Below are 19,181 nucleotides of genomic sequence, written 5' to 3'. Positions count from 1 at the left end.
TTCTCTTTCTTTCCGTGACACCAGCGGCACCCAGACAGGTATTGGAAACTTAAAACAAATGCTGTGCTGCAAAAGTGGCTTATATGGTTGTGTTCTTACTAAGGAGCAGATGCCTTAGGCAGTTCTTGTTTATACTAGGTAGCCTCATTTGCACCTTTAGTTCAAAAGTTCTCTCGAAGATCAGTTTGGTTCAGTTACATTCTAGATACCGGTGGTATCCTTGTAATGCTAAAACCTATGTGACAATGTTAGCATGTGATCAAATCGTCCTCATCATTAATAGTATTTATCAGGAATTCGTTTGCATGTGTAACTTTGATACAGTTTGTATGGGCAGCCAAGTGCTATCTTTCCACGTCTTGATATGGAAGCATTTGTTATTAGGAAACTGTCAATCCTGCTTTATAGGAGTCTATTATCAGGTATCAGTCAGGGATTCTGCATGTCTTGAGTGTCCAAACAATATTATAGATCGTCTAGAAAGAATCAAGACATGCTATTGAACACTGGACACAAGTGTAATCTGGAAAGAATCTACTATCCAGTTAATAAATATTTAACTTTTTTCCTCTTTTTAAAACAACTATAATCCACAAATGTTCCTAGTGAGGAAATTATTATTTTAAAGAAGAGGACTTTTTATTCCTCGCTAGTAAAAAATGCGTTGATTTTTTACTATTTTTTTTAATACTAAGTTTGTGGTAATTTGTTACAGCAGCAATAGGAAACAAATAATAGAAGTCACTTCTTCTTTTCAGATAATTCTTTCAACCTATATCTATTTAAGAATCTGATTCATTATCATGTCTTAGTTTAAATTTAAATTTCCAGCCTAGACTCAAGGCTATTGATTTAAACTCCTATTCATCACCTCACCCTAGTCAGCCTTCTGTAGACAACATGGCTGTGATCTATTACATTTCTTAACCTTTTATCTCCCCTTACTTTAATGACTACCTTTTCATAACACATCCCTTCCTTTCTGTATGATTATGTTTAAGACATTTCTCAAGATGTTTCCTGACTCCTCTCACAACAGTAACTGCTTCATAGTCCTTAGAAATGCTCTTGAAGATCCTAGTACAGCTAGATTTCATTTTGGGAAATCACCAACACCTTGCCTGATACGTTGATTTTAGAAAGTAACCAAAAGAAATGTTCCTAGTTAATACCTCAGTTCTTTCTTGAATGTAGCTATTCTCCAATACTGAAGTGTAAGATACCTGGGGGCAGATAATATGCATTCAGTATCTGTTTTTACCTGATGTATTAGTTTTCTGTGGCTGTTGTAACAAGTTATCACAAACTGGGTGGCTTGAAGCAATTTGTTCTCTCACAATTTTCAGAAGTCGGAAATCAAGGCATTGGCAGGTCCACGTTGCCTCTGGAGGCACTAAGGGCAAATCCATTCTGAGCATCTTTCATTTTCTGGTGGCTGTATCCTCCAATGTGGTTACAACACTCCAATCACTGCCTCCGTGGTCACACTGTCTCCTCTGTGGGTCCATATATATGTAATTGCATTTAAGGCCCAACCAGATAATCCAGGATGATCTTCTCATCACAAGATCTTTCACTTAAATACCTCTGCAAAGACCCTATTTCCAAATTTGGTAACATTCAGAGATCCCAGATATTTGACATCAATATCTTTTGAAGGACCATTTTTTGTCCTACCAGATCTGCCTAACATCCATCCCCTTATGGCAACAACCTCCTTATTACTTCTTGGGGAACTGTATCCCCCAAACTTAAGTCACACAGTTTGGGTGAAGCTACCCCTCCTCCCACCATGGACCTATGACAAAGACCTGGGCAATCAGCATGTTCTAGAGCACAGTGACCGGCTCAGTGATGGGCATGTGATGCAAACTCTTGAGATTACTCCCCAGAACTTTGGTTGTAACACGTGGAAAAGGGACATGGTTTTTGCACTGGGATTGCTAAATTAAGCAAAAGGAATGTATTCACTCACGTGGTGGGAAGAATAATGAGATAACCCACAAAATTGTAGGAAAAGCATCAGGTACCTGGCCTCAGGGACTGGATCCAAGACTCAGTGCCCCAAGACACATACTCTCTCTCAGGTCTGCTTGGTTTCTTTGTATCAACAATCTCTCCATATGGAAGACAAGATGGTTGTCTGGAGACAAAAGCACATTCTCTAATTTTTAAAAACCCCAACAGAAAGACAAACACTACACCCCAGCATCCATACATAGATTTTCACAGGTCTCTTGTGCATTCTGGTTGTTTCATCACAGTCCTACGTCTTGAAATAATTACTTTTGCTAGAGAAACCATGATTGATCCAGACTATATCATGTTGCCAGGCAATGTGTTAGGCAATGAGGGGGGAAAACATAACTCAAACAAACCACCAATACCACTATCCTGTTTTATAAAACTTCCAGTCTAGTGGGGAATAAAATCACATGACTAAGTATAAAATTACTGTGGTGTATGTCATGAGAACAAGTACATGAAGACCACACTGGGGTGAATGATGCTTCCAGAAGTTCAGGGAAAGTGACAGCAGAATTTAGAGCAGAAGCAGGAAGGTGTGTATGGATAAAGTGAAGGTTCCCACTCCAGGATTCTCACCTGGCCCTGGTTGGCTAGCTCACTACACGTGTGGGCAGCACATTGCTATTGACTCTATATAAAGAGCTCTGCCCAGTGCTCTGGGCAACACAGTGGCATGGCTGCAGGAGAGCAGAGACTGGAGTGGTGGCAGCACCAAGAACAGAGACTGAGACCGCTGCGGGTGCAGAGAGGCCCGGAGGCAGAGATCAGCTTGTTGCCTGCAGACTTGCTCTGAGTGGATGGGATTCTAGTGACTGATGCGCCACCGTGGAAATAAAGTTGGGCATAAACCCTTTCACCCCAAGAACGTTCCATTGTGATTTTTCAGTTTCATTGAATCCATAGTGAACTTGCCCAGGGCTGAAACCCATTGGCAAGACAATATGGGTGGATTTTTTCTAGGCAGACAGAACGTGTACAAAATTCCTGTGGCAGATAGGAGCATTGCTCACTGGAAGACCTAGAGGAAAGCCAGGGTGGTTAGGGAGAGCATGGTATGATGAGACTAAAGAAGCAGGTAGAGGCAACACCATGTACATTATTATAGACCACATTAAATATTTATACTTGATCTTAAGTGCCATTAAAAGCCATTTAGATGTTTTCAGTGGGTGGAGAGAGAGAAGGTAGTAGACATGAACAAATCTGCATTTGGAAAAGATCACTGTGGCCGCACTGTAAGAACAGACTTGAGCTGGGCCTAAGTGGCTGCAAGAAGATAAACTGAGTATTAAATTGATTCTAGCCCACAGAGCTTTATGCATTCCTACTACCTACTTTCCCATCAAGTAGGTTATATTTTTAAGAATTCAGTTAAATGAATGAAAGCAGCTTTTAGATGAGTGATTATTTGCTCTGCAAAATGGCTCACTTTTTTATTCACAAAGAATTTTTTTTTCCCTCTGGTCAGTCTGCAATGTGAGTACACCAAGTTGCTCTTGAAAGGAGTCAATAAAACAAGGCAAAGATATGCTGTAAAGGATGAGACCCAGACTACTTGCTGTGTGGCTGTGGGAGGAGGGGGTTCTCTGCCACTGCGTCTCACCCTCCCCATGTCTCATGGCTCCAAGTATCATCACTGCTCTAATGATGCTCAAATTCCTCTCTCTAGTTCACACTTCTTCCTGAACCTGTGTCTAAACCTAATTGTCTACTCAACCTCTCCACTTGGATGCCTAATAAAAATGTCACACTTAAAATGAAAAACAAAATTCTTCATTTCTGCCTTCAAAATTGCTTCTTCTGCAGCTCAGTTCTTCCAGGTTGCTCACAATGTCTCTTTTACCTCATACTCCACATCAAACATAGCCACAAATCTTAACATCTCTACTTCTAAGATACGTCTGTAATTCAATTCCATTTTCATCTCCTCAGTCACGACACTGTGATACCGCTTTTCACCAACTGATGCCCATTTATTTTCATCTGGCTCTCTCTAGTCTCTTTCCTTTAGTGCCATGAACTAGAGTGCAATCTCACGGACATTCCATACATACTTGATGGAATGAATTTTTTTATACCGCCACACATACAACAATTCATTTACGATGTCAAGGTGTGTGAAATTAATTCAAATAAAGGATTTTTACAGATACTGAAAACCTAGACCAAAGCAAGTAATGAGATAGTGGGGTCAGCTGGTTGAAGCAGTTTCCACTGTTTTCCTGGTTTCCCTCAGCAGGCAGGTTTTCCACTGGAGCCAATATCCCTTCATTTTTGGCTGCTGTGGTTGGAGAGCTTCTCTCAGGCTCCTCTCCGCACCTCAGCCCCAGCCTACGGCCTGACCACCCCGGCCGGCTTCGGGCTGGAGATGCCCTTGAACACGTTCCGGGCCCTCACGGATGACACTTATCCTAGGCCACTGGGAGACTGACTGGATAGTAAAAGGAGCATCCTTCTCTGGCTTTCTCCACTGTACCCATAACTTAAAGTCAAGGGGAAGAGAAGACACCTTCGGAGACGGAACCTTTAACCTGGCTGAGGGTTATGGAGCAGAAAGCAGCCAGCAGCGGGGCTATTGCCAGCCCGGCTCTAGGGCTGATGGAAGGGGAGATCCGCGTCAATTGCCCTGACCCAAAATGGCAGGTTACTCGCTCACCCGTCTAGGGGTGGAGGTAAGGCCACTAGGGAAAGTCAAGATGAGAAGGGACAAGGAAAGCATCACTTTCTTGATTCAACACGGAGGCGGAGGTTATAGGAGAGAGAACAGCCAGGGACAACGAAGCATCCAGACGGCAGAAAGAGCGGGCCCGGCGCGGGAGGCCAAAGGCGACACCGATCTAATGCAAGATGGCGCCAGAGGTTATTAGTGGGAGCGCAAAAGACGCGGTTATTACCCTGATCGAAGATGGCGGTGGCTCTCGAGGCGAGCTGGGGGGCGCCCAGCGCCAGGAGCGTATTTGCCCGTCTTCAAGATGGTGGCCGCCGTGGGCGTTGCCCTTGGCTCCGCCCCGCGGCCTCGGCCCCGCCCCGGCCCGGCCCTCCCTCCGCCCCGTCACGGCGGCGAGTCCGGGCGGCGGTGCTCGCGCTAGGGCAGCGGGCTCCTGGCGGTTGACATGGCGGCGGCGGCGACTGCATCGGCCAAGGGGAATGGGGGCGGCGGGGGCCGGGCCGGGGCCGCCGAGGCCGGCAGCGCGCGGAAGAGGAAGGGCCCAGGGCCTCTGGCTACAGCGTACCTGGTCATCTACAATGTGGTGATGACGGCGGGGTGAGCTGGGGCTCGGGGAGGCGGGGGGCGGGCCTGGCCGGGAGGGGACTCTGCGCGCGCGGAGGGGCCCGGCCCAACTCGCGTGCGGTGCGGTCCTGGCGGCGGCTGTCGGGGACCGGGCACCGGGGCGCTGAGGGCAGCCGAGCGCAGAATCGAGCGGGTGCCTTCCCCGGACAGCGCGCTGGGCCGGGGGCCGAGCAAGTTCGCAGGCACGGGGTGTGCCCCGAGCTGGAGTTCCGGGGCTCCAAAGGGCACCAGGAAGGCTGCCCGGGGCCGGCCCGGAGGGCCTTGTGGGGGCGGGCGGCTGGCCACAGGGCCGGTCTGCGGTGCGGCGTGCGGGGCGGCCCTGCAGCGCCGGGAGCCGGGACGGCGGGTCGCAGATGGCGAGCTGTGCCTCCCAAGGGGAGTGGAGGGAGCTGTGGCTGCCGAGGGACCATTTATCTAGGCGGCTGTTTCAAAATCCCGACTGAGCTTCAATCTGAAAGGCAATGGATAAGCGTTCAAAGTTTTTGACCAGTGAGATGAGCAGAGCTGTAGATGAGTTCAGACCTCCTAGGATTGATTTGGGTGGGGAACGCACGTAGGAGGGGGCCAGGCAGAGTTGCTGGGAAGGAGGGGAATAGACCTAAAAATGGGTTTTACCCCTTTTTGTTTCTTGCATTTCAACCCATTCCTTGTCACCGTGGGTTTTTGGTTCTAGTTCTGACACTAGCTGTGTGACCTTTGTTCTCTTGGCCTCTGTTTTCATCTGTAAAACTAAAGCGCTTGGGCTAGGTGATCTCCCAGGTTCGTCCAGTTCTTTGATCCCATGGTTTTGGTGCGGAAGATTACACGATTAGACTGTTTATTACGTATTTTTAATTGTATTCATTTGTAATGAAAATGTCCCAAATATTTTATTACAAAAATTTTGAAACGTGTAAAATTTGAAAGAACTGTATAGTGAACATCCAGTTTCATTCATTTTTTAAACTAAGTAATAGATTATTGATAGGGTGCAAAATTCAGAATATACACAACCGCATACAATCACTCTTCCTTCTCACTGTTCCCTTCACCTAGATCCCCTCCCTGCAGGTGGCTAATGCTGTGTATCCTTCAGATGCTGATACAAGCAAAAATGTATATATCCACCCCACCCACCCTCCCCTGTTTTTAACACAAATGCTAAAAAAAAAAAAATGTCTTGGGAGGATCACAGGCTTTATCTCTTGTATTAGAAATGGTTAGTGTTGAAACCGAGACTTCAGAGATGTTGTAACTTGCTTGAGGTCACAGAACTTGTTAGTAATGGATCTGATCTAGAACCTATTTCTCTTGACTCACCCACCAGTGAAGAAATATTACAGATGCAGATTTTATCACATAAATGGTTGCAGAGTGTTTTTTAAACGAACCTTCAGGAGTGTATATTTACATTAATATATCAAGTTCTTGTCCTTAGCAAGGACATCGATGAGATCATTGAAATGGAGAGGGATCTTAAGGTACATTTGGGAAGAAGGAAAAAAAGTCTTTAGTCCTGGGTGATGAACAGAAGGCATGGGGTGGGAGGGTAAGGAGTGGTGGCGTAAACCAGGAAGAGAAATTGGGATTGTGAAAGTAAAGTAAGTTTTTTTTGTAGGCTGCTGAAGCTGGACCAGTTCCACCATTAAGGAAGTCCTTTCTTTTTTTACGAACTGTTAACTTGATGTCCTTGTATGATAGTTTCTAGAAATAATATAGACCCACGTACCCCATTGCCTGATTGAGGTTGTACATTTAGGTAAAGCTATTACGGTTTACAAGAAAACACACCTTAATGAGGGTACATTCATTTCATTATGGAACTTAACAAAAAATCTCAGGGCCTGAGAAATTTTGTTTTGTGAAGGACAGTAGAACAGAATGTAATGTTCTCAGCGATGTGCCTATGCTTTCCTGTTTTGTGTTTTGTATTGATCTGGCTTTCTTTACTGAATTGGCTTTGGGAAATTCAGCTCTTAAACAACCTTTTATTCTTTTGAAAAAATAACCTTTTATTCTTATTTCATGTGCAGTTTTAAAAGGATGGGTGTTTAGGTGTGGGTGTGTTCCCGTGAGATACTTGTAAAAATAGTTTAAAACATTTTCTCATTATTACTGCAGATCCTTTAACTGCACAGACCCTTTAGATTTTTGCTTTACCAGTTTTTTTTCCTCCTGTCTTAGACTTTCTGGCAATTAATTTAGCTGCTCAAGGACCCATTTCATTTATTCATTTTATTTTGGCCTTGTTCTCAACAGGCAGTGTTGCCAAAAAGCCGAGCTCCAGATGGGTGAGGTGCCATTGTACTTCTGCAGAGCACTCTTGGTCAGGAGGCATTGAGGGTGCAGCATTTCCATGCACACATCTTGTGTTTGAGAGCTGTAGTTGATAAATTCGGGACACTGATTCTTGAGGTCACATGTAACGGTTTCTGTTGTTGCCACATCTTTTTATTACTTTAAATCCTACTTACCTTTTTTAAATTTTTCTTCTGATGACTCTTTCTCCTTTTTTTCTTAGGTGGCTTGTTATAGCAGTTGGTCTGGTCAGAGCCTACCTTGCTAAGGGCAGCTATCATAGTCTTTATTATTCCATTGAAAAGCCTTTGAAGTTCTTCCAAACTGGAGCCTTACTGGAGGTAGGTCCTAAATTTTGGTGTTGTCATTGTTTTTTATTGTTACAAAAGAAAAATGTGCTACTAGGTTATATTGAAGTAGCCGTGTTTTTCTGTTGGATTTGCTTTACATTTTAAGAACTTGCCTCATAGCATACTCTAATGTTGATACCTAAACTGTCTGATGTTCACGGTAAAATTAAATCTCATATAATTTGTGTTACCTGGAATATATTTCACATTCAATTCCTGTTGGAAATCAAATGAAGCAAGCTTGTAGTAGGATTTTTTTTTAATTCTAGGGATATCATAGGGAAATGTTAGCAAACTAAGATTCTTTCAGGGGCCAGGCCTATAATGGAAATAGTGAAGTTTTTTAAACCAAAGTTTATTAATTTCCCTGTGGTAAGACTAATGTATATCCAGTCCTGTCTCCTGGGGTCAATATATGTATTAGGATTTTTGAGTTGTGACAGAAACTCAATTCAGACTATTTTAAGCAAAAAAGGAATTTATTGGCTCCCAGTTGAGAAAGTTACAGGGTTAACTGAGAAAATCCAAGGACACAGCTCAGGAATGAGAACCAAGGGTTTGACATTGCTGGACTCTTTCCATTTCGCATCTCGCTTATCTCTTACTGCTCTTCGAATGTCGGTCTTAGGGCTCCTGCTGCAGACTGCCTCCTCCACATGGTGGGGAGTGGGGGAGAGTTTATTTTTCACAGCATCTGTGTCTCAGTTCTAGGGAAAGATTCTGGTTAGCTAACTTACTTTCCAGTGATGTGAGATACTTGATTAACCAGGTCTAGGACGTATGCCTGTCCTTCTGGCCAGGAACTATAGACTTTGTCAATGGAAAAGAGGGAAATGGGGCCTGCTTTGGGCACACCAAGAGAGTAGCTGTCAGAGTTCATTTTAGTGAAAAACCTTCCGGTCATGGGATCGGGTACTCAGTTTCATTTTATTTCGCCTCCAGGGCAAGCCCACTAGGACATTTGGAGGGACAGTTAAAAAAAAACTTTACTTCCATGAAATGAGGTAGGACACCTCAACCTTTCACCCTCACATTTGAAAACAGAAAGTTGTAGCTCCTGTTCTTGCTTTTTCTTCCAGAAAGCAGCGAGATTTCAACACTGTCCATACTTCTGCATATTAGGTAGGTGGGTTGATGAAGTGAGCTTCTGAATGGGAGTCTGAGGACCCTTATTTTAAGTACGCTGGTTTTGCAAACTTCCTCTGCATTTAGGCAAGTTGTTTAGCTCTTGTCTACTTCATTTCCAAAGCCCCTCCCTGTCCTAACAGTTTGAGTCTGAGGAAGCTTCAGCAAATCCTAGTGCGGGCCATTTTTCTAACTTACGAGTTTTGAGTTTTTTAGGAAGCGGGAGTGGTTAGTAAGCAGTGCTTTGTCTTCAGCCGACACAGTTCTCTCTAGCTGTAGGGAGGTAAGTCTGGGGTCAGGACAGACCATCAGGAACTACCCTAGGGCTTGATAAGCATTTGGATACTTAAATAATTTAAAGGGGATTCTATCTCCATAAGACTTTGTAATATTACAGGTATAATTTTAAAAATTTAAAATTTTAAGTATATGTTAGGAAAGGTAGTGACATTAAATAATGTTATACAAAATCCACTCAGAAACCAAATCTTAGACTTTGAAGATTACTGCATTTATCCCTATCGAAACTTTAACAGGGATTTAAGAAAATATTTTGGATTTTTGGCTTTCTCTGCGTCATCCCCACTATGAACCAATTAGGTGACAAATCCTGGGTTTGAACTTAGGAAAAGGACTAGAGTGTGAAGTGAAGACTCCCAGAATTCCGATGGGAATTAGCTTTGCAGATGTCAGTGATGGCAGAAGACTCCTCAGCCTGGGACTAGGGGCAATGGAGCAGGCTTACTAAAAGTGCATCTCCTAGTCAGTTAAGGAAGGTTTCATTGCCTACCCAACCTACACTGTATTTCATTACATGTATGCAGTTCTGTTTAATTGCAGATAAGTTATTCTTACGGGAATTATTAGTGCTTGACAATATATCTGTTTGCAGGAGGGGAAAATTATTCCAGGGAGGTCAGCTACTCATTTATCTCTCTGTATTCCGAATGTTATTATTTAGTAAGTTTTGTGGGAGTAAAGCAAACAGAGATTATCTGTTCTCAAGAACCTTAGAATCTTCTTAGAAAAATGTAACACTTAGTTTTCTAAAAGGTTTAAAAAAATTTACCAAACAAGTACAGATGGGCATGTAGTAGTGTAATACAAAAACACAATTTCATTTCTGAGGAAATTGAATAACTTTTTATAAAATGGGTGCAAAGATATAGTGAGTGAGTTAATGATACAACAATATCATTTTTTAATAAAATGGATGTAAATCCTGATTTTTTCCACATACTCATAACAAGAATGTCATGAGTATATTTAATAGATAATTTTCCAAATTATTCCACTGGTGACCATTGAAACAGCCATGTGTGATATCTGTTATTATTCCACTGCAATGGCTGCTGGGGAGGTTGAGCTCTTGCTAAGAGCTTAAAATGTTATTAGGTAGATGATTATATTAGGACTCTTGGCTGGAGATTACAGAAACCCCCTTAACTACCTTAAACAGTAAGGGGAATTTATTATAAGTGTGTAGGAAGGATGGGAATATCACTGGGCCTTAGGAATGGCTTTTAATCGGGCCAAAGCACTTTAGGGAACCCTAGAGTGTTGCTCCATCTCTTCTCTCTCTGCTATTCTTACTCTTTGTCTCTGATTCTTTCTTCCCTTGCAGACTAAGTTTCTTGGTTTCGTAGTCTGCATGGTGATCATGGTAATAGCCCCAATCTCCTGAGATTGTAGCTCCTGCACAACAGCTAGTTGGAAACAGAATCTTACTCCCAATTCCACATCCCAGTGGAGGGCCTAATTTGTCCAGTTTGAATCAGGTGCTCTTTCGTGGACCAATATCCTATAGACAAGGTCAAGGTCACACATTAACCATACAGAAGTAGGAAGGAAGAGGTAATTTTTAGGAAGAGAGGTGCTGCTAGGCAGAAAGCCCAAAAAGTATTTACCGAAGTGCTGGGACATAGTACAATGAAGATTATAATGTAGGAGATGATTATATTGGCAGGAAGTAAAATACTGATTATCTTGTGGACCAAGGGATCAGTGTATGAATAACTACAGTGTGTCTTTCTTGTTTTCTGGCTCTGGTGTTTGTGTCTTGTTTCATCAATATAGTGTGTCTTGAGTTGAATCCTGAGTAATCCTGAGAGCTTATTAACATAGGTAACAAAAAATATTTTTAAAATCTCATTTATGGATAAACAAAATGGGGTATTTCCATACCATAAAATGAATGAATTACTCATAATGTTATAATATGAATACATCTTGAAAACATGATGCAATCTAAAAGAAGCCAGACACAAAACTCTACATTTTACACATGTCCATTTATATGAACTGTCCAGAATTGGCAGATATGTAGAGACAGAAGGTAGATCAGTGGTTGCCAGGGTCTTCAAGGAAGAGAGAAGTGGGGAATAACTGCTATTGGGAACAGGGTTTCTTTTGAAGGGGTGACAGTACTCATGAATTAGGTAGTGGTGGTGGTTGTACAATCTTGTGAATATATTAAAAACCACTGAATTATACACTTTAAACGGGTGAATTTTGTGATACGTAAAATTATATCTCAATTTTTTAGATCCATGATATTCACTGGTAAGAACAGACTCTTCTTTTCAGCTTTGTGAGAGCTGAGTTAAAGATTAGACATTATCTCTCTATGAAATGGGGCTGGTGGGACTGAGAAACTGTAGATCAGTACTGTATTATTGCAGTTTAAAATATTTCTGAATTCAGATTTCTAAATATGTTTAGTTAATCTAAGATAATATATAGCAAAGATACTTCCAAAGAGTCATGATTGGATATGCCTCTGTGATTGACAGGATTCTAATGGGTTACTGTTATGCAAAGGTGTTGATTATTGAGGCTGATGTAAACCATCTTCAACATACGTGCATCGCTGTATGTATCAGTTACCTACACCATCCAGCTGGGAATGCCTGATTGACCACAGGACCTCCCTTTCCATTCTTTTCAACATCCTTCTATTGCTTGGAACCCCATTATCTACAGTAAGAATGAGAAGTCTTCATTTGTGGTCTCTTCCTAGAGTTGGTTTAGGGCTGGGTCTGAAATGGCACCTTTTTGCCTCAAACCTTGAATGATGTTTTTCCCCATGGAGATAGCAGGTGGTTAGGTTTTGTGGTGTTATTGATACAGTAATATGCTTCAGGCACATCACACATTTAAGTTTGCTTTTGTGAACTTGTCTGGGGACATAAGCACCATCTGTAATATTTTTCCCCCTTGTGAAAACATGCTGATTTCCCAGTGATGGATAATCTATAAAAAAACTTTTGAAATACCTGCTATATGCACATTTTAGACTACCTTTATTCTGAAGCCCTGTTTTGAGGAAACAGATCTCTAGAAGAGACTTCTGAAGAGCTAGCAGAGCAAGCCACAGGGAGATATCTGACACAAACAGGAATGACAGCAAAGCCTAGAAAGCCAGCTTCAAAACCAATGTGACAACCAGAGGGAAAGTGGAATGTGAGCATCATTCACAAGTGTCACAACATTGGGAAGGAAGAGGGAGCCTGTAGGAAACGGGAGCCCACCCACACAAGCCTCCCTGCTTGATGACTCAAGCAGACAGAAGCAAATTGATATGGTATTCAAAGAGGTAAGACAGCTGATGGCTGTGGAAAGGAATGTGCAGAAAGTTTTTTGAAAAAACAAACTAAAAATATCAGGGCAGTACAGGGCAGGAAGGAGGCCACCATGCCTGAAAATAAGTACCACTGAAGATTCAGGTATAGTCTCAAATCCGTAAAACAGACTGAAGATACAAACTATCAAAAGTTAGGCCACCAGAAGTGGGAAAGGTTGGAATGTACAACTCATAAATCAGGAGAAATTCTAGAAAACTTCTCTGAACTGAAAGATCGTCTTGGTATGGTTATTGAAAGTATACAGAATTCTACATAGGAGCTGTTCTTTAAGAAAAAAACATCCCTTCCCTTCCTAGGTACTTACCTGTTAAATTTTTTAACTTAAAGATAAGCAATTTCCAACAGAAAAGAGATCTTAAAATGTCATGGTGAAACAATTTGGGACCTTAGACTTTGAAGAATAAAAAAATTCACACGAAGCTAGGAGAAAGCATGAGGTTCCTGGACAATAGACCATGCAATTTCCTACAGGTAAAGACATTTTGAAAACACCTACAAAAAGAACTAGAATTTGAAAGAACTGTGTATCAGAGGATATTTAACTGTTACATAAATAGAAAGTAAAACTAAACAAGTCTTTAGCACTATCCAACAGAATAGGATCTCCTGCAGTGATAATGTTCCAAACCTGTGCTGTCCAGTACAGTAGCCACTAGTCATACGGGGCTGGTAAGCCCTTGAAATGGGGCTAGTGGGACTGACAAGTTGAGTTTTGCATTTTATTTACTTTTAAATTTAAATAGGCACATGTAGGTAGTGGCTACCTCCCTGGACAGCATATCGTTCATGAGGCGTTTCATAAGGTATTTCTGATATTCCCCGGGTGGAATGAAGTGGAAAGGAGAATACGCAGAGGAGGACAAAGCTAATAATGTACATTTTATGTCACTCCAGAGTTTATAAACATCTTAATTCATGAAATGAAAATAATGAGAATAATTATTAAAAGATCTTGATGTTTTCAGATTAGGAAAGTAAATAGAAAAAAAGCAGATATTGGAAAAAGTATGGAAGTGTGCATATCAAACTGTTACTAGTACTTATCCATGTGGGGGGGGGTAGTTTTTGGAGGAGAATAAAACAGTTTCTACTTTTTACTCTGTATACTTTTAGTGTGCATTTATATGTCATTTCTGTGAAACTTAAAAAAGAGAAGATATGATTAATATATAAAAATATGTAATAAAGTAGAAAACAATGAATGAGAAAGTTAAGATTAAAAAGTGTTTTGTAAAAGGAACAAAATAGGCAGCTTAGGTAGATCATTTTTTAAAGTGAAGTACAGAATTTTCCATCTGATAAATTCAAAAAAGAAAATGGAGCAATAATAATAAACCTGTTGGATGATCGAGTGTAGCACAAAAGCATCATTTCTAATGTTTATGCAGACTCATTAATTTTATCAAAGTAAAAAGGTATAGTTGTGGTTACCAATTTAAAAAACAAAATTCAGCAATCTCTTATCTATAAAAGACTGACTTAAGCTTCCTAAGGGACAAATCAGCTTCCCACAACCAAGCATACAGGAAAAGCAGGATTGCCCAGCCACAGCATAAGGTAAAGTTAATTTCAGAGCAGGAGCCAAAGAGAACCTCTCAGAGTTCACAATTTGTCATGCATAAGGAACACGGGAGACCCGTATTGGTGGAATTAGTTGGTGGGTGAATGATTATCACAGAAAGGCTGGCAGAAATGCTCTAGGAGTCAAAGCTGAATTGTACTTAAGTGTCGCTTAAGTGTATGTAAAAGAACACCCAAGACAAGAAATTTAGGTGCTAGGACTTGGTTGTGCACTTGGTCTTAACCTCTGTGCAATGAATATGCTGGATTCGATGACCTTGGGTTTTTTCCCAGTTTTAAGTGCTATGAGGCTTCAATGTTTCACCAGCAGAATATGAAAATAAAGCAGATAAAGATTTAATAAATTACAGAGCTGAATATAAGAGGGAAAATTAAGTGACAGAGAGAAAATAATGATAATTAAGGAAATTTCACCTATTCCCTCCTTTAAAAATGAATGTACCAGGATTTGAAGTCAAGTTTGGCCTGGAATATCTGAGGGAGCCTAATAAATACCCTCTTTTTTCTTCCTTATGTTCTGAACATTGAAACATAACTCAAAGAACTTGCATAAGGACCCTAAAAATCACCTTCATTGGTGATACAAGCCTAGCTGGAGGCCTTGTGTTAGTGTATAAGCCAGAGGTTTACTAACTGAACTCCAGAATTAGACTCAGCTTTCGCCTGGCCCAGGCAGCAGACCCTGGGGAGGCATGGAGGGGTTCATTGTAGAAATCCCAAAACAGCTGAGTTGAGCACATCCAGTTTATTCTTCACAGATTTACTGCTCCGACAGTCAACCTTCCTTTCCCGGTTTAAAATGATTAACTGGCAGAGAGAGACCAGACGTATTTGGGGGAAAACCTTCTCATAGAAACCAGGGAAGAGGGGAAAGGGGTTTCCCTTCAGCCAGGGGGGCTATATATTCATTATTATAAAAACTCAGATAATCACAAAGAAGAAAATGCATTTGGTTCATAAGCCCACTACTTAAAGATAAATAACCACTGCTGACATCTTGGTGTCTGTGCTTCAAGACTATGTGTTATAAATTCTAAGAAAAAATGGAATTACACATATAGTATGATAATTTTCCAGAAGAACCAGATAGCGATGAACGCAACTCACGTTAGTTCTGGACCCCTCCGCGATCACATGAGTGGAGAAGACATGTCTTGAGGAGCTGCCCTGCTCAGGAGAGTTTATCCTCTCTGGAAGTGTTGCCAGTCCTGCAGCCGCATCTCTACGCCCTGCCTGTGTCTCATGCTGTAGCTGGCCAAGCCTGCAGTGCACACCGGGCCCAGACAGGACTGCTCAGACATTTCTCCCAAGGATTTGGAATTTTGAATGGAAAAACAGATTGGGACTTCCTGTAGCCGAATCACATTCATCCATGAGCTACAAGTTAGGTCTCCAAAGCTGCGTGTGTTCCTACACCTCTTGAGACTTGCTGAACTCTTCTTTGGGTTTGTGGTTTTACCTTGAGTTAAAAAGGAAACTGGAAGAGGAACAGACAGAGCAGAGAGGATTTTTAGGGCAGTGAAATGATTGTATGATACTGTAATGGTGGACACATGTCATTTTACATCTGTTCAGCCCCGTAGAATGTACAGCAGCAACAGGAAGTCTTCAGATAACTGTTGGCTCCGAGTGACTGTGACATGTCAGTGTAGGTTCATCATCTGCGGCAAATGCCCCTCTGGTGAAGGGTGTGGGCAGTGGAGAGGCTGTGCCCGAATGGGGACAAGGGGCGTATGGGAGATCTCTCTCTGTACTTTCCTCTCAATTTTGCTGTGAACAACCCAAAATTACTCTCAAAAAAGCAAAGTCTTGAGGTGGGCGGAAGATGGCGGCGTGAGTAGAGCAGCGGAAATCTCCTCCCAAAACAACATATATCTATGAAAATATAACAAAGACAACCCTTCCTAGAATAAAGACCAGAGGACACAGGACAATATCCAGACCACATACGCACCTGAGAGAACTCAGCGCCTCGCGAAGGGGGTAAGATACAAGCCCCGGCCCCGCGGGAGCCGAGCGCCCCTGCCCCCAGCTCCCGGCGGGAGAAGAGCAGGCAGAGCGGGAGGGAGACGGAGCCCAGGACTGCCGAACACCCAGCCCCAGCCATCCGGGCCAGAGTGCAGGGCGCTCGATACTAGGAAAACAGGGCAGCAAGAACAGTGAGCAGGCACTGGAGGCTGGGCCACAGAGGACATAAGAAAAGCGCGCGACCATTTTTTTTGCTTTATTGCTGTTTTGTTTTGGCGAGAGCTTTTTGGAAGTCTTAAAGGGATAGGGACCCCAATACTAGGGAAACAGGGCAGAAAGACCGACCGGTGAGCAGAGGCCTGAGGCTGGCACCGGAGAATAAAGAAAAACGAACGACCACCCTTTTTTTTTAATTAAAAAAAATTTTTTTTTTCTTTTTTTTTGGTGGGCGTTGTTTTGTTTTGGCGGGTGCTTTTTGGAAGTCTTAAAGGGGCAGGGCGGGTCACTTAATCCAGAGGTAGGGAATCTGGGATCTCTGGGCACCCTAACCCCTGGGCTGCAGGGAGCAGGGAGGCCCCTTACGGAGATAAATAGCCTCCCAGCAGCTCCTGCTCCAAGGCGACTCCACCATTTTGGAGTAGCTGCCCGAGCCAGGCCACGCCCACAGCAACAGCGGAGATTAACCCCATAGCAGCCGGGCAGGAAGCAGAAGCCCTGTCTGCGTGCAGCTGCGCAGCACAAGCCACTAGAGGTCGCTGTTCTCCCAGGAGAGGAGGGCCACAAACCAACAAGAAAGGAAGTCCTTCCAGCCGTCACTCGTCCCAGTTCTGCAGTCTATTCCTTTCATCATGAAAAGGCAAAGCTACAGGCAGACAAAGATCACAGAGACAACACCAGAGAAGGAGACAGACCTAACCAGTCTTCCTGAAAAAGAATTCAAAATAAGAATCATAAACATGCTGACAGAGATGCAGAGAAATACGCAAGAGAAATGGGATGAAGTCCGGAAGGAGATCACAGATGCCAGAAAGGAGATCGCAGAAATGAAACAAACTCTGGAAGGGTTTATAAGCAGAATGGATAGAATGCAAGAGGCCATTGATGGAATTGAAATCAGAGAACAGGAACGCATAGAAGCTGACATAGAGAGAGACAAAAGGATCTCCAGGAATGAAACAATATTAAGAGAACTGTGTGACCAATCCAAAAGGAACAATATCCGTATTATAGGGGTACCAGAAGAAGAAGAGAGAGGAAAAGAGATGGAAAGCATCTTAGAAGAAATAATTGCTGAAAACTTCCCCACACTGGGGGAGGAAGTAATCGAACAGACCACGGAAATACACAGAACCCCCAACAGAAAGGATCCAAGAAGGGCAACACCAAGACACATAATAATTAAAATGGCAAAGATCAAGGACAAGGAAAGAGTGTTAAAGGCAGCTAGAGAGAAAAAGGTCACCTATAAAGGGAAACCCATCAGGCTAACGTCAGATTTCTCAACAGAAACCCTACAGGCCAGAAGAGAATGGCATGATATATTTAATACAATGAAACAGAAGGGCCTTGAACCAAGGATACTGTATCCAGCACGACTATCATTCAAATATGACGGTGGGATTAAACAATTCCCAGACAAACAAAAGCTGAGGGAATTTGCTTTCCACAAACCACCTCTACAGAACATCTTACAAGGACTGCTCTAGATGGGAGCACTCCTAGAAAGAGCACAGCACAAAACACCCAACATATGAAGAATCGAGGAGGAGGAACAATAAGGGAGAGAAGAAAAGAATCTCCAGATAGTGTATATAACAGCTCAATAAGCGAGCTAAGTTAGGCAGTAAGATACTAAAGAGGCTAACCTTGAACCTTTGGTAACCACGAATTTAAAGCCTGCAATGGCAATAAGTACATATCTTTCAATAGTCACCCTAAATGTTAATGGATTGAATGCACCAATCAAAAGACACAGAGTAACAGAATGGATAAAAAAGCAAGACCCATCGATATGCTGCTTAGAAGAAACTCACCTCAAACCCAAAGACATGTACAGACTAAAAGTCAAGGGATGGAAAAACATATTTCAAGCAAACAACAGTGAGAAGAAAGCAGGGGTTGCAGTACTAATATCAGACAAAATAGACTTCAAAACAAAGAAAGTAACAAGAGATAAAGAAGGATACTACATAATGATAAAGGGCTCAGTCAAACAAGAGGATATAACCATTCTAAATATATATGCACCCAACACAGGAGCACCAGCATATGTGAAACAAATACTAACAGAACTAAAGGGGGATATAGACTGCAATGCATTCATTCTAGGAGACTTCAACACACCACTCACCCCAAAGGATAGATCCACTGGGCAGAAAATAAGTAAGGACATGGAAGCACTGAACAACACAGTAGAGCAGATGGACCTAATAGACATCTATAGAACTCTACATCCAAAAGCAGCGGGATATACATTCTTCTCAAGTGCACATGGAACATTCTCCAGAATAGACCACATACTAGGCCACAAAAAGAGCCTCAGAAAATTCCAAAAGATTGAAATCCTACCAAACAACTTTTCAGACCACAAAGGCATAAAACTAGAAATAAACTGTACAAAGAAAGCAAAGAGGCTCACAAACACATGGAGGCTTAACAACACGCTCCTAAATAATCAATGGATCAATGACCAAATCAAAATGGAGATCCAGCAATATATGGAAACAAATGACAACAACAACACTAAGCCCCAACTTCTGTGGGACACAGCAAAAGCAGTCTTAAGAGGAAAGTATATAGCAATCCAAGCATATTTAAAAAAGGAAGAGCAATCCCAAATGAATGGTCTAATGTCACAATTATCGAAATTGGAAAAAGAAGAACAGATGAGGCCTAAGGTCAGCAGAAGGAGGGACA

At 42.3% G+C, this 19,181-nt stretch overlaps 1 protein-coding gene across 1 annotated transcript in view; it reads left to right on the top strand.

Annotated features, from left to right (window-relative positions):
- Positions 1 to 5,084: 5,084 nt before the first annotated feature.
- The window catches only part of HACD2 (3-hydroxyacyl-CoA dehydratase 2), an 89,463-nt gene continuing 75,366 nt past the window's right edge, over positions 5,085 to 19,181 (top strand). The window contains exons 1-2 of the mRNA XM_036905593.2: positions 5,085 to 5,293; positions 7,821 to 7,938. Coding sequence (XP_036761488.2) covers positions 5,142 to 5,293; positions 7,821 to 7,938 — 270 coding nt within the window. The 5' untranslated portion in view covers positions 5,085 to 5,141. The remainder of the gene's footprint in view (positions 5,294 to 7,820; positions 7,939 to 19,181) is intronic.

This window comes from Manis pentadactyla, chromosome 1, assembly GCF_030020395.1.
Source record: "Manis pentadactyla isolate mManPen7 chromosome 1, mManPen7.hap1, whole genome shotgun sequence".
Classification (NCBI taxonomy): Eukaryota; Metazoa; Chordata; class Mammalia; order Pholidota; family Manidae; genus Manis; species Manis pentadactyla.
This window is presented reverse-complemented; position numbering and strand designations above follow the sequence as displayed.